At 40.9% G+C, this 15,267-nt stretch overlaps 1 protein-coding gene across 2 annotated transcripts in view; it reads right to left on the reverse strand.

Annotated features, from left to right (window-relative positions):
* Nucleotides 1-13,558, reverse strand: part of LOC145454348 (low-density lipoprotein receptor-related protein 1-like) — a 62,065-nt gene extending 48,507 nt beyond the window's left edge. For both annotated transcript variants that reach the window (XM_080332348.1, XM_080332347.1), the window contains exons 1-7: nucleotides 13,411-13,558; nucleotides 13,267-13,346; nucleotides 12,270-12,406; nucleotides 7,763-7,996; nucleotides 7,540-7,695; nucleotides 6,457-6,583; nucleotides 6,237-6,393 (exon numbers count right to left, since the gene is read on the reverse strand). In XM_080332348.1, coding sequence (XP_080188474.1) covers nucleotides 6,237-6,393; nucleotides 6,457-6,583; nucleotides 7,540-7,695; nucleotides 7,763-7,996; nucleotides 12,270-12,406; nucleotides 13,267-13,346; nucleotides 13,411-13,531 — 1,012 coding nt within the window. In that variant the 5' untranslated portion in view covers nucleotides 13,532-13,558. The remainder of the gene's footprint in view (nucleotides 1-6,236; nucleotides 6,394-6,456; nucleotides 6,584-7,539; nucleotides 7,696-7,762; nucleotides 7,997-12,269; nucleotides 12,407-13,266; nucleotides 13,347-13,410) is intronic.
* Nucleotides 13,559-15,267: the final 1,709 nt, after the last annotated feature.

The following is a 15,267-nucleotide window of genomic DNA, read 5'->3' on the forward strand; positions in this document are numbered from 1 at the left end:
TTGTAGGAACGTGAAAATACATGTTTCTAAAGCAGGGGTGGGCAAACTTTCCAGCTCGTGGGCTGCATTCAACATCTGAATCCCTTCGAGGGCCGCATCTTAGTATAATCGGAATATTAAGCCGCGACGCAATCTTTCATTTGATTTAGCCATATAGTAACTGAAGACAATGCACAAACAGTTTAAACATTGATTTGATGAAAACACTAACGGCATTTTATAAGCTGACCATCCTCAATCAATTCGTCAAAATTACGAACAGAGTAGGTTCAGCCGATTCTTCAGGATATAAATTTGAATATGGGAGCAGTGATCGGCTCATAGCTATATGCTGATTTTGCGTTTGGTCTACTTCAATACGCACAATGCCAACAGCGTCATAACCAGCATATTACCTTGGAATACGTTTCAGAAAACGGCTTACCACTTGCTTCCTCACGTAGGCTACTTTCGATGAGGACGATATGTATGACATAATTTACTGTTGTCTTATAGGCTACATTTGATTAATTCGGTTTATTTATTTTGCACCTCATATAATTTGATAAATTGTGCCTAGAATGGTCGCAATCAAGTGGTGTTTCAAATTGCAGCAACAAAACTTTAGCTTTATGTATTGATTTGGACATCATGAATCAGTTGAGACCGAAGTGATGAAAAATCTACAGCTAGCATAGAGGACGAATGAACAACACACTCATGAGCCGTTTTTTCCAAGTAACGACATTGACATTGGTTTATTAGCTATATTTATCAATTCAATACACCACAAAAATGCGATAGTATGAAAAGATAGGAAGGCGTCGAAGCGACTTGGAGTATAGTCTATGTCAGGGGTCACCAACACGCGGCCCGCGGGCCGCATGCGGCCCGCCAAGTCATATTCTGCGGCCCGCGACCTGATTTGAGATTTCGGAAGAAAGCTGAGAAAATCAATTTGAAATGCTGAAATTGACTGCAGTTTCAGCATCTTGTCGTTGTTGTTGTTTCAAAATAGCTATTCTCTTGTGCCCAATATCACATATTCGTCACTTTTAGCTATAACGGCCGTGGAGCTGGCAACAACATTCCATCGAGGGAGAATCAGCTGATACGAATGTGCAGTGCATACTCTTTTGACTTTCAATGGCCCTAACACTGCCAGGACCGAGACGCTTAGAAAACGGCTTAGGGTTCCCAAACTGGGGAGCGCGTACCCCTTGTGGGGGCGCTAAAGCATCTGAAGGGCAGGCGGAGATGCACTCAACTGAAAAATTTTTCGCGCTTTGCGCGATTTACCACTAATTCTTAGTTATTGCTCTGTGTATAGTCCGGAATTCATCTTCTAGAATTTTCTTATCAATAATCATAACATTTCATGCCATCAAACTAGCCGTTGGGAGTGCTAGCATTCTGGTTACATTTTGTGATATGACGATTTTCAGTATCATAAAGGGGGGCGTGTCTAAAAAAGTTTGAGAACCACTGGCTTAGGGCTTCCCCACAAGAGCAAGCTTTACGTGAAGATGGTCTTTCAGCTAGTCACGTATCTCCCTAGTCCCAATATCGATTCCTTAGTCGCTGAAAATCGTTTCCAGGTATCGTGCACAGCTCACAGCTCACAATAAAATAAAATTTATGATAATGATTTTTTGTTGTATTTGTATTCCTTTAATAAAATATCATTTCTTTGGTGGTCAATATGCCCATCGCCTATGTTAGGTAGCTCACCGTTGTACTGACGTAGAGTTTTATAACGTTGTTGCCTATTTTTCATCGATATCGAATTCATGCGGCCCGCGGCCTCTACGAAATTTGAAAAGTGGCCCGCGACCGGTTTTGAGTTGGCGACCCCTGGTCTATGTAGTCAGACACCCACCCTGTCCTAGGCGATGTAAAGAAGAGGTATTCACACTGAATGAAAAATAAATAAGATGGTGTAGAAAAAAGCAAGCGACAAGAAATGAGAAGGCATGTCATGGAAAGAGAGATCAATAGGTCAGGTCGTGGTCCGGTAATCTTGAGGATGGACTAATGCAGCACCGTAAGTTGGAGTTCTAATTGAAAATTACTATTGTGATCCGAACAAAGTCATATATTCTTTCTGATTTGCTTGGATGTTTAGCAACCGGAACGTTTCAAAATAAGTTGGCCTCGAGAACGCGCTATTGCGACAACAATAATATATTTATCACAATTTTTATTATGTTTCTCGATGCCTTCGCGGGCCGCACAAATGTTGCCACGAGTCGCAGTTTGACCACCCCCGCTCTAGAGTCAAGACCAGAGGTGGTCAACCTATTTGCTAATCACGGCTGCATTTCGATGACTTATGTAGCCCACGGCCGCATTCCTGGGCATAACCGTAATGAACTAACTGGACGTAAAATACCTATGTAATTAAACTGTCCATATCCAATTCCGGTGTAGGCTACTCTGAACTACTGTACTTTTCATATTGGCCGTTTACACGCACCGAAATAGCGAGTGGTAAAGCTACGAAACGACACTGGGTTTAGTCATCTTTCAAGAATCACGAATGAATTCCGTCACTAATATTAGATCACATATTGTTATCAAATATTTATCATTTGTCAGCCCATTTGATCAGATTCACCATTAGAGTAGATAGAGTGATGCTCTCGGAAATTTAGATCAAGTTATAAATTATAATGCATCTTCGGAGGGGGGGGGGCAATTGCTATTAGTCACTTTGTTGCATTCTGTTGTTCATGACTCCTGATCAGGATTGTAGGTATGGTGGAAATATTGATATCGCCCAAATTTCCCAGAAACAAATTTCTTTCGTCAGGATCACAGCTTTCCGATTCCGGCTCAGATTGCGAAAGGCAATAATATATTAAAATCGAGAAATGACGACGCGTTTAGTCGTGATTTTAATTTTCATGTCGACGGCCGCCAACACATACTAATTGAATTACGTGTCGACGGCCGCACAAATTCCCTTCCACGGCCGCAGGTTGCCCACCCCTGGTCTAGACTCCTCTCGTCTCACATGATCGTTCATGATATCGTTGGAGTTTGTAGTACCGTCTATTCATTACTGCGGCTCAGAAATATTGAACTGGTAGCCTACTTTCTGTCAGCTGCTTATAAATAGCGCAGTGTTCATCATTGCAGGGACGTAGCCAGGGTGTCTCGAGGGGATCGAGTTTGAGAACCACTGTGCTAGATGGTGGTCCGGATCCTCGAGCCCTGATTGGTATTTAGCATTTAGAATACGTTGCAGCATTGTTCAACCATATTTCGACATGCCAGAGGTGGCCAACCTGCGGACGCACGGTCGCATGCAGCCGTTAAACAATATTTATGCGGCCCTCAACATATTAATTAAATTGTAGCGAGTTTGGCGTCCGTTAATATGCAATTAGATTTAACGAATCGGTTTCCAAACCTTTGAGAGATTTTAACGATTCAGCGGGACTTGCAGTTTTCGTATTTTATATATAATAGTGTAATCCGAGTCCCAGCACCGAACAAATGTAAACCGTTAAGGAAACGATCGTAACGATATTGAAATCGCTCAAACGTATAGATGCGGGCGATTTTAAATTGGTATTTCTTCACTGGCAATTAATTTTCTCTGTGGGATAGCTTTTGTCTTGTGGGGTTCAAATTGCCAGGACAGGAACATTTGGCACCTATGGACAAATATAATTGTAAATATACCGTGGTTTTCGATCAGCATAAGGGCAGTCCTTTTCGACCGGGTTTTCTCGCTGCCGATCATTCTGGCACACTTTTCGGATCTCATTTTGTCACACGGCCTAAAACTTTATATGTCTTGGTGGGTCATGGCGCGGTTATTTCCGACGTCGAAATGCCCATTTCTATAAACCATGCGTATTTTTTCTTGAGATGAGGGTATACCCAATAATCAATAAATTTGGCATCATTAAATCGAGCCTAGCGAGAAAAAAAAATGACATAAAGTTGAACCAATTTTCAAAAATATACTCTCTAATAATTTATGTTCATTTAAAAAATAGTTTTGGGTCCCCTTCGAGCTCGCCCCACCAATTGGCGGGTTTGGGGTGCGGCAGTTGCAGTCGTGAGTATAAGACGTCCAGATGGGCCATGACGACTCTGCGCCGGAATGCGACCGTTCACAATATATGGAATCGAAGCACGAGCGTGAAAAACGAAGAGGTTGAACATCCTTGGACATAGGCTTACTATACAGAATCAATGAGTTATCTGCTCAGGGGCGTATGAGTTTCGAGTAAACCTTAAAAGGGTGTACCACGAAGAAAAAGGTTGAAGAGCACTGATCTATAGTAAACACAAGACATCGCCGTCACAACTCACAATTTATACCACCTATCCTGTATACCAATATCTGATATCTATCCGGTATACTAATATCTGATACCTATCCGGCATACCAATATCTGATACCCATCCTCTCCAATATAACCTAGACCAGTGGTTCTCAACCTTTTTGGCTTCGCGGACCCCTTTTGGACTGTCACGGCCCCCGCGGACCCCCGAAGTTTTAGCTCAAATTTAGCTTAATCATCGTACAATGGTCATCTGTCGTGTGCAAATAACAACTGTAGGCTATAGTGATAAACAGTAACAAAATGAATTTTCTTGAAAGTAACATCGTACTATTCATGAACAAATTGAGTTGAGTTGACTTTTACTATTTCAAAGCGAATTCTGCAACTGTATTTTTTGAAATACCGGGTCGTGTCTTGAAAATCTGCACCGTTGATTTATTATGAACGAATGCATTCAAATCCATTCAAACAAATATAGGTGGTGGCGAATAATAACGCCACGCTTCCGACGACACATTTGGGTATGATCGCAACAAATATACGGCACCACAATTCACAAACAAGTTTTGCAATGAGCATATAACGTCAAACCCGATCATTCACATGATATAGCAGTTCATCTTGAAATTATTATGGAAAATGGTTATGTAGGCTATATCACATGATAAATGAATTTTTGAAAACATTTCGAAGTTATCGTGATTAACCTTACTAATCCAACTTTTATTAATTCCACAATACCTAAAACAACATCTCTAAATAGCAAAATGTTTCTAGCAGAATAGGCTATTGGCGATTTACCAATTAAAATGAGTTAATGTGAGTTCTGGAGTTCTACTAGTAATGAAGAGAAACTGACTCATGATTTTCCTAATTTAAAAAAAATACAAATTCGGTTATCGGCTATTTCGTAAATTTAGAGGCTTCGCGGACCCCCTGAAAATGCTTCGCGGACCCCCGGTTGAGAACCACTAACTAGACATTACATAGCATTGTGTTTAGTGTAGTTGATGTACGATGTGCGCCTTGCGCAGATCAAGATGATAAAACCGCCAACTATAACGATTATATCCTACAAAAATCTATCTTCTCTGTGTCTCCGGTCGCAGCACAGCGACGAGATAGCGGCTTGAGCGAAGACCGCCGTACTGCCCGTGAATAGGGTCGACGTACCTAACCGTGGTCAGTGTACCATATACATGTTATAATAATCATAATGGCATCGCTGTAGGGTGCGGTGGTGACTTGCCGTTTGGAGAGGCATTAAGCCGACAACCATATCAATGTCTCATAACAGTGTTTCTTAACCGTGGTGCAAATAATTAACCCAATGGGTTCGCTGGCTGTCAAGAAAGACGCAGCCTTGAAGCATGCAGCAGAAGTCACACTCTACTTGCAGTGAATAATCATTATATTATTTTTGTTTTGCAGAGAAATCGTGTTTTAATGGATCAGTTATTTTACCAATGGCCTTGATGCACAGTTTATTTTGCACAGCTCATGAATTAGATGTGTACTGTGGTCTATTTTTTTGACTAGGCGGAAATCTGTGGTTCGCCAAGGGTTTGCAGATTAGCGTAAGTGTTCGCCATGTGAGTAAAGGTTAAGAACGTATGACGTTGTTGAAAGAATGGGAGGAATGAATATTGACCGCATAGCATAGCACCCAGTAATCCATCTGTGTCAGGTTTCATCGCCCATTTGATGGTAGAACTACTCTGTACGTGAAAAAACAGTGGAAAGAGTGCCAAACTGGATTCGGTATAGAATCACAAGTGTTCGTCATGACACAATACGTCTGCGGTTTCGTGTCGTTACATATATATCTTTACCACTTCCAAAATTTCTGCTGAAATTTCTGACCCCCGCGACCCGCATGTATGTGACAATTACCATTATTCAAAGATGCACTTCCGTTAAAATCTACCCCAGGGAAGAAAGTTTGATTGTTACCCTTGGTTGTAGCTGTCTCGTCGGGTCCGTATATGACAACATTGCGAGGTCTCGTAGTCAACTTTCTCGTGTACGATTCTCCTCCTGTCGTGTTTCTGATTTCTATTTCGTACTTATTATCAGTAGTGTTGACAATGTCGGTCGCGTATATGTAACCCTGTCAATTGATTTGACTTGGTGACAGATGGAAATATCGGTATGCTCTTACTAATATTGCTACCTTGTAATATGCAATACCCCAGAGATATGATCGACTTTTGGCGAAAAACTGCTTCTTCCTTCCACCATTAAGATCGCAGGTCATAATTGCAGCTTGGCGTAAAATATTGTAATCCGTCCAGAAAAGACTGTTATTTATAAACAAAAACGAAATCCTGCTAAAAATTCGGTATGTAAATGCGATAAAATAACAGCAATCTTAAGTGCTGACGTACCGAACAAAATTGGAAGTATGCATGACTGCTGGAGTGTTGGTGTGTAAATTGTGTGTACGCGGTTTGTCGTTGGCTATGTTGATATCGACGAAGTATAGCCAAACCCTCTATGCCAAAGAGGGACAACCACGCAATTCCCGATATTATTAATCGATTTGATCATGAATTTTCGAAATGGTCACGCGTCACGCTGTCTCACTAAACAGCCCAGCTTTAATGTCGTGGCAAAAGCGAACGACGTGATGCGTGGTCACTGGTCAGTTTATCACCCTATGGAAGCCCGCGGTCCTGACGAAGTGCTGTTACGTTACTGCCAACGGGTATACCCCCGGAGATTTTTAATTACTATTGAGGGGGCCATACCTTTTCAAATACACCTCACTCAGCTCTACCGGTAAAGCAGAATACGTGAACAGAGGCAGGATGAAAATTAATAGCAATACATGGATTTCCCGATCAAAATGACCGATTCAATCATGAAACTAAAGAAATTTCTCGCGCTTCGCGCGTTTAGGCGAGAAAAGCTGATTCAGTCAACGGACACCCAATGCAGCAGATAAGTTGCGGTAAACAGTGTACAGTTTTGAAATCTCGCCAGGGCAATAAAACTACTCCGAAATAGCCATGATTACTGTTTGGGTCCGTTTCATAGCCGTAGTATTCGTGCGGCCCCGACCGTTCTCTGAAATTCTAAATTTGGCCCTCACACCGAAAAAGTTTGGGAACCACTGCTCTATGTTATTTGTCCTGGTGTTAAGGTTACGCTTTTTAGATATGTATTTCCAAAATTGCATCGACGACAGTCATGGAGTTTGCCCATAGCAACAAAAGCCCACTGTGTTATTTATTATAATGAAATCCGAACTCACAAATCTGAAGAGAAGTCGATGGTGATGCCACGAGGCCTTATCACATGTGGGAATCGCACAATTGCTCGTTGATTGCCGCCGTCCAAGTCGCTTTTTATAAGTCGGGTATCAGAAACGAATTCACTGTCAGTTTTGTTAACACTGAAGAACAGTTTTCTAAAGAAAAATTCCACGTAAATATCTTCTGAGTGAAGTCGCTGATCTTATGGATTCAGGGACCAACCTTTTTACTGGGTGTACTGTTAATGCGTACGGTGACAGTTCTGCCGATCGGTAGACCTCAGTAAAATGACGAAACGACAACTCGACCGCTCGAATGACATTGTCCCGAGAATCAGTCCAGTAGAGTATCTTCGTAATGCGATCGTACGCCAGGTTTTCGAGTCCCCTTGTCATATCAAACGTCAGCGTGACGCCAGAACCGGAACCGAGATCCATCTGCTTCAGCTGATATGATCTGCAGTTAACAGGTCAGAGATCAGAATGGATTATGGCTTTGGAACAAGGATTTCAAGGTGTAGGGTAGATTAGTATCAGAGTTGGAAATACAATTTGTATGAAGATGGATTTCTCGATTTAGATTCGGTTTTGAATGTGTAAATTATGATAATTGAACCTTTGAAAAATCAAGTCATTCATTGTCAGATATAGATATGGATTTGGAGATGATTTGATATGAATTCTGAAATTAGATTTCTACTCGAATTCGAATCTGAAATCCGTAACAGGATTTGGATTGGAAATTATTAAATCCGGTAATCTATGGTAAATGGAGAGAGAGAGAGATAATTCAGATTTATTTTCGCCTGTACAATCGAGATGCTTTGACGATAGAGATGCGATAGGACCTTCTAAGCAAGGTCATCTAGTCCAGTGCTCTTCAACCTTTTTCGACGTGGTACACCCTTTTAGCGTTTGCTCAAAACTCGTACACCCCTGTTCATTAGGGGTCTTCAAAAATGACTTTTTTCCTCAAATCGTACTGGCTACTTGATAAAATTGTTAGGTTACTTAACTTAAGCCTACACACCAAATTTGGTTCAATTCCAACCAGTAGCCGCATGGCTACGGAAAAGGAAAGTTTCTATTTATAATATAAAAATAAATAACGAAAAATGTGAAATTTTTCTGTTCACCCCATGAAAGTATTAGGTTGTCTATAAAAATGATGTTCTTCAAATTTGGTTCAATTCCAACCAGTAGAGGCGGAATTATTGCCGTCAAACAAATTGGATTTGAATAAAATAGTATTTGGTCACAGTCTATTCGCAGCCAGTTAGGCCGACCGCCACGCAAATTGGAATTTATTTCGTGTCAGCCCCAAAACAGCATAACATTACGAACGATAATCAACCTAAATGTAACAGTATTGGGGAGAGAGTAGGTAAAGCTACTGCTGCAGAAGCGGTAATTCAGATCTGCGATGATAGCAGGCGCACCAGCCTACTGCGTATCAGGCCTGCCCCACACCACACACAGTCGATAGTAGCACATGGGCTGCAAGAGACGTCAGTAACCTCAGATCGTATGCCGCTTTACACAGTCTATTGTCGCTAATTTGCATCACTAATAACAAAATACTAAATTGCAAATGTATGGCGAAATATTGGACATAAAATCGGCATTTTAAAACAAAAGGGTTTCGATTTCAACATGGAAGCTGTTTCGACCCTGGCTGGCTACGTCACTTCATTTATGTGCATTGCTGTATTTATTAACGTCGGGTAGGAAGTACCGATTCAAGAAGTCTGAGCTATCGCGGAGGTTTCCTCAAAAACCACTAAAAGACAAATGACTAGCTGAACACATGTTTGTTAACTGCATACTTTCCAACACCAAACGGAACCATTGGTCTATTGCCGACGGCTAAATGAATAGGAGAAATATTTGCTTATGACATCAAAATCCAGCGGTGTACAGTATTGCACTTGAGATAACATCGTACCATAATGCTCATTAACCTGTGCGTCAACCTGTACTGGCCCATAAACCTGTCTTTGTGATAGCTAGCCATCGGCTCATTGTAATTCGGATCTGGTACACCTCTGTACACCCCATCCGAGTGGTACACCCTTTGCAAATTCTGGTACACCCTAGGGCCTAGGGTGTACGACAACCCCGGTTGAAGAGCACTGATCTAGTCTACACCACCGTATTTTTCTCCTCCATGCTATCCCTGAATGCTGAGCGTCTAGCAGGATAGCCATGGATGCCAGTTTTCGAGTCTTTGGTCTGACCAGACCGGGGATTGAACCCACGACCTACCGATCAAAAAGCCGGACGCATCACTATCTCGGTCGGTAGGTGGAAGAGAAAGTAAACCAACTACACCACCACATTCGTTTGCAAGTGTAATCGCGTGTGAAAACGGATCGGTCTAATAGGACATGATGGCGATATACTGGAGACCACTGTTGGGCAAACATTTTAGTTCGAGGGCTCGAATATTGATTTGCTGATAATGCACACCCAGCAGAAACATTACCGAGGTTCTATTCTCAATTAAAAAAAAATTATTCATCAAATTTAGTGTAAATTTTATTTCTTTTGATTCCGTATAGCTGCCGACTGGGCGCCTACATCAATGGTGGCCAGCCTGAGGCCGTAGAAGGAAATTTGTGTGCCCGTGGACACGTAATTCAATTAGTATGTGTTGGCGGCCGTCGACGTGCAATTTGAATCTACGAATTGACTCCCGTTTCTTTAGAGATTTTAATTGATCTAAAATTTTCTCCGCGCAGCCCTCGATTCAATTCGACATCATTTTTCGATTTAAATATAGTAGTACCCTTTGCAATCAGATCCCCACAGTACAGAACAGCAGAGAAAAATGATGCGCCTCTTAGAAATGCCAACTCGGAATCGTGTTCTGATCCCTATACCGACAATCCTGGTGGGAGGTCAAGAAATAGAAGCTGCGAAAAAGTGACCAATAACAATTGGTCCAGCCAAAGATTCATCATCATTTGTAACTTGCGCTAAAATTTCCGAAAACATCCTCTTCATCAACTCTATCGCAGTGAATCTGATCGCATGTGCTGAGAAAGGATGAATGTTTGAGAGTAATATGCAAAACTCCTAATAATACTGACGAAATCCATCAGTGAATCTAGAAAAATTTTCGCGCTTCACGAGACTGTCAACAATCCCATAACATGACCACTGTCCGGTGTCCATCCGCGATTTCGGGGCGTATAGTAGGCTAAGCCTATAACTATATATGAATAAATGAATTAGTCTGGAGTGTACCGGAAATGGACATAGACGGTTCAACATTCGTGTTTGACGTCCTGCTTGTTCATTACGACTATGCCCCGGAATGCGGCCGTAGGCTACATGAGTAGTCGAAATGCGGCCGTGAATGGCAAAAAGGTTGGCCACCCCTGGCCCAGATAAACCTACAACACTTGGGTAGGAATTCTGGTTACAGACCTAGGTCGGACTCATATACCCGCAACCCATTGGTGTTGCAGCTGTGGATCATAACACTACGCTATATCGCCACGCGAATCTGTGAGCATAGATTTGTTTATAGATTTGTAGGTTCTACTTTTGGTTCAACTTCAGGACACACATTGCTGATAGCATCATTTCATAAACATGTTACCCTCTAATACGCTTCAGCAAGTGACTTACTATGTTACCTGTGAAACTTGTCCTCTTCAAGTTCTTTTGTAAAGATGACTTCAATATAATTTATTTCAAACATTTCATTAAATCGTTTGTTTGATTTAGCAACTCATTATTTGATAAATTGGGCCTTCAAGTAGGACCTTCGGTGCAAAGTGATGTTTCGAATTGCTGCAACGGATGGATTGACGAGCAACTCATTCATCCTCGGCTCTTCGCTATGTAGCCGACTTTGGTCAACGCATTATTAATGAGTTGTGGCCGAGGTTACGAATGAGTTATACCTAACTGCAAAGGATGAATCTACCCAACATACGCACGAATCAGGTTTTCCAGCAAGTACAGGGATGGAAGTAATGAACTTGCTGGATTTACCAATCTACTGTCTCAAACTCGCGATCCAAATTCCGTCATTTTTGTCTAAACTTTATGGGATGTTTAGGAACCAACCGAATCCTTTGAAAATGCCTGAGCGCCGAGGTCGGGCTATTGTGCCAGCAATAAAAAAAGTAAAGTAAAACTATAATTAATATTATCATTGTAAAATATTTTAAGAATAGTGTCGAAACAAGTCGTTGCAGTAATTAAATATCACAATGCACATTATCAATATTTATATATCATTTTTCGGGGGCTGGGCAAAATATTGTCGCGGGCGGTATGTTTGCCTATACCTAGGGTTGCATTTAAAACAAGCGGTTGTATTAAAGAGAGTTTTAAACAAAAGCCTTCAAATTTAAAGCATGTTGCATGAGCCTAAGGACGATTACCATCCGATATAGCCGACGTATACGATATGGGATGGTTGGAACCCTCAAAATAGTCGGTTCAACAGTTATGGTCGGTAAATATCTCGTCATAGAAGCTATATTTGCCCTATATTTTCGATCGTCAATGTCAATCCACTATGACGTCACAATCGAATATTCGTGACGACATGGCTTTAAAAAACGAAAAAAACAATAATAAACATGTTTTAAATTGATTTTTGTTTTAAATGCAGCGTTACGTAGTGGTGGCACGTCGTGTGCACGACAAGTGGTAGTAATTGATTGATCTTTTGCTCGTGTTAATTGAACACAAAAGTGCCATGCGATCACCTGACATCATTCACCCAGATTTTCTTTTCATCGTAGCTTGCCGTCATTCCCCAATACTCAATCTGATCTCTTTCGTGTGTGTAAACGATTGTGTTGAATGTGCCATCTCCGTTTGTCGTTTGTCTTGAAGGATCAGCCTACGAATTTGCGAATTTGTGTGTGCTGAATCCACAAGCAATGAATTTTTGTACCTATACTAATGAGAAATACTACAAATAGTATAGTGGTATGAGGCATTGAAACCCGAGACAGTGGATATCAGCAGCTCCATCACACAGGCTCGATCACTAAACCCAGAATCCCTGACGTCATAGATCTATTTTGACGTGGTGAATATGTAATTACGGACAGATACCACAAATAATAGCGGTACGCGGCATGGAAACCCGAGGCGGTGGATATCAGCAGCGTCATCACTAAGGATCGATCAGTAAACCCAGAATCACTGACGTCATAGATATATTTCGACGTTGTTAATATGTAATTACGGATAAAATGAATTAAACTAAATAAACACATATTCGATATTTTGACTAGTACAACTCAAACCTACGAATTACACCGATTTTCTATACTAGGGCATGGAATTAAACTCGGCGCACTACTATTATACTTACAATACAATGTAAATAGTCATCGAGTAATGTTTTGAATAAACATTTCGCTTTTTTTGCATATCCGGTCACTGCGCAAAACCTCCTGCACATAATTGTGGATAACATTGAGGATCATACTCGAAAGTCAAGCAATTACTGCGTAATGCAGCTCCACCTGTCGTGCCTGGACGCTTTTGAGTGAACTTAACATGTGAAAATATATCTAGTATGGAATATCCTTCAAGCATTCCATACGTTTCACACATTCGTACAATTCAACCAAACATTGTTATGTTATTTGTAATATATAAGGTGGCCACGTTTTCAATGCATTTCAATTTCAAACGTTACACAACCTTAATCCAGCTTAGCCAATGATGCTGAACGGGCTTGAAACTCACCGGAGCAAACTGCAAATCATCAGCTGTCAAGGCCTCGTTGTAACCGGTGAAAAATACATTGTCTCGCGATTTGATATCATCTATAAAAGGATATATATATACCACTTTTAAAGCTACTTTTTGATATAACACAGTATAGCCTACCCTGGACATCGTGAGAGTTGCATCCTAAAACGAGTAAGAGCATAGCCGCAAGAAATTTCATCTTCAACGCATAAGTTGCCGCGTGCAAAATATAGTTTAGGTATTCACGCACGAGACTCATATACCCTTCCGACTGCACAGAAAGAGTAGTTGAAAGAGGCCCACGGCGTCATAATATTTCAGAAAAACACTTCTTATCTGATTTTCAAAATAAAATATATTCTCGCGCCAAACCATAGTTTACCGATCTCAAAACACAATACCAATCGCATAGTTTGAGGTAAAATCGCACGCCTGCAGCATGCTTGCTCGAATATTCTATTTATTTAGTAATGGCGCAATGGAATGTGGCAAAATGTACTGAATTATCCGTGGGCAAGGTCTCAGAAAAGAAAGTAAAATGAATCATAAAGCATCGCCTCTAAAACAGTCTGGTACAGCAGTCATAAAGCTAGGGTGTGAAGAGACATACATTATGATATTACTGCGGCATGTGCCCATAGAAGTGTATATAAGTTCCGAGTTAGCATTGAAAGAACATTACAATGGTTCTGAATTTGACATATTAGCTGCCAGACTTCCGTATGCGCAATGCCAGTGGTTCTCAACCATTTTCCAGTGCGACCTAAAGTCGAAAAATTATTGTCAACTGAAAAATCTTGCAACCCTGACAATCTTGAAATCTATGATAAAATCCTGCGTTCTACACAATATTGATCCATAAAAAGTTGTTTTCTGAAATATTGCGAAGACGAAATTGTGCAGTAGATTGTGCAGGAGATGCGGTACCGATGAGACACTGGGACCAAAAATACTTGAAAAATTCTCTGTGATAATCCCATGATTACAGTACGCGACTTTGTCTACAATGGCATGCTGGCAGAATATTTCCTCACATGCAAAAAACTTCGACCTGCGTGAGTTATGGGGTATGTGACAAATGATTTACGTTTTTGGGGGTACAAAGTAAATTTGGATCGACATATTCATTTTCTATATCACCTTCCAGACAAACTAACCTGCAATAACTTTTAATGTGAATTATAGGGCTTGTATCAGGGTATATAATGGCACATATTTTTTGAATCAATACCATCCTCGAGTGGACTAATTTCAATTCAATTACAATATTTATATGGTGGGGGACCTATGGTACCATAGTCAAGTCAAGCAAAATAGTTGGACCAACTAATCACTTAACAACAGACACATCTCCATGTATAGAGGCTGTAAATCATAGTGACCTGTGGTGCTTTATCGCTATGACGAGGTATTTGAAAGTCAAAATGTCGATTTTCCGGTAATATGAATGTGGCATCAATTTTGTGAGTTTCGGCGGAAATCAAAACATGATTTCATCCCAACATTTGAGTTGATTTAATCTATTTTATTTTTATAGGTGGCGACGAAACATTCTTAATTGACATGCTGTAACTTAGATTATAGTACACAACAAGACAAGTTGAGCATTTTGAGTTTTGAGCGTACGTTTCATAGGTCCCATGGTCGTGTGCCGTTGGACCCACCGGGTGGGGACCGATGATACGTTCGAGCAACAAATTTTAAACGTTTATAAATATTTTTTGAAAATGAGGATATCCATGTAAATGCCCGCGATAGTTTGAGCTTGTATCAAAGTGTTGAGACAGCAAAAGATCCGCTATTCTCGGCTGAAGATTTGAGGGCCAGAGATCATTTTGCAATTTTTGATCCATCGGTACCACATCTCCCCCTATTTCTTGACCAAAACCGTTTATGCTCCACACCAGCGTGGTCAATTGCCAACTAAACTAAATTAACTCACTAGTCACAATGTAAGTTACACTTATATTTCAATTCGCGCGTTACAGGGCCTGC

This window comes from Botryllus schlosseri, chromosome 13, assembly GCF_051294905.1.
Source record: "Botryllus schlosseri isolate E-star chromosome 13, Bs_hap1, whole genome shotgun sequence".
Lineage (NCBI taxonomy): Eukaryota > Metazoa > Chordata > Ascidiacea > Stolidobranchia > Styelidae > Botryllus > Botryllus schlosseri.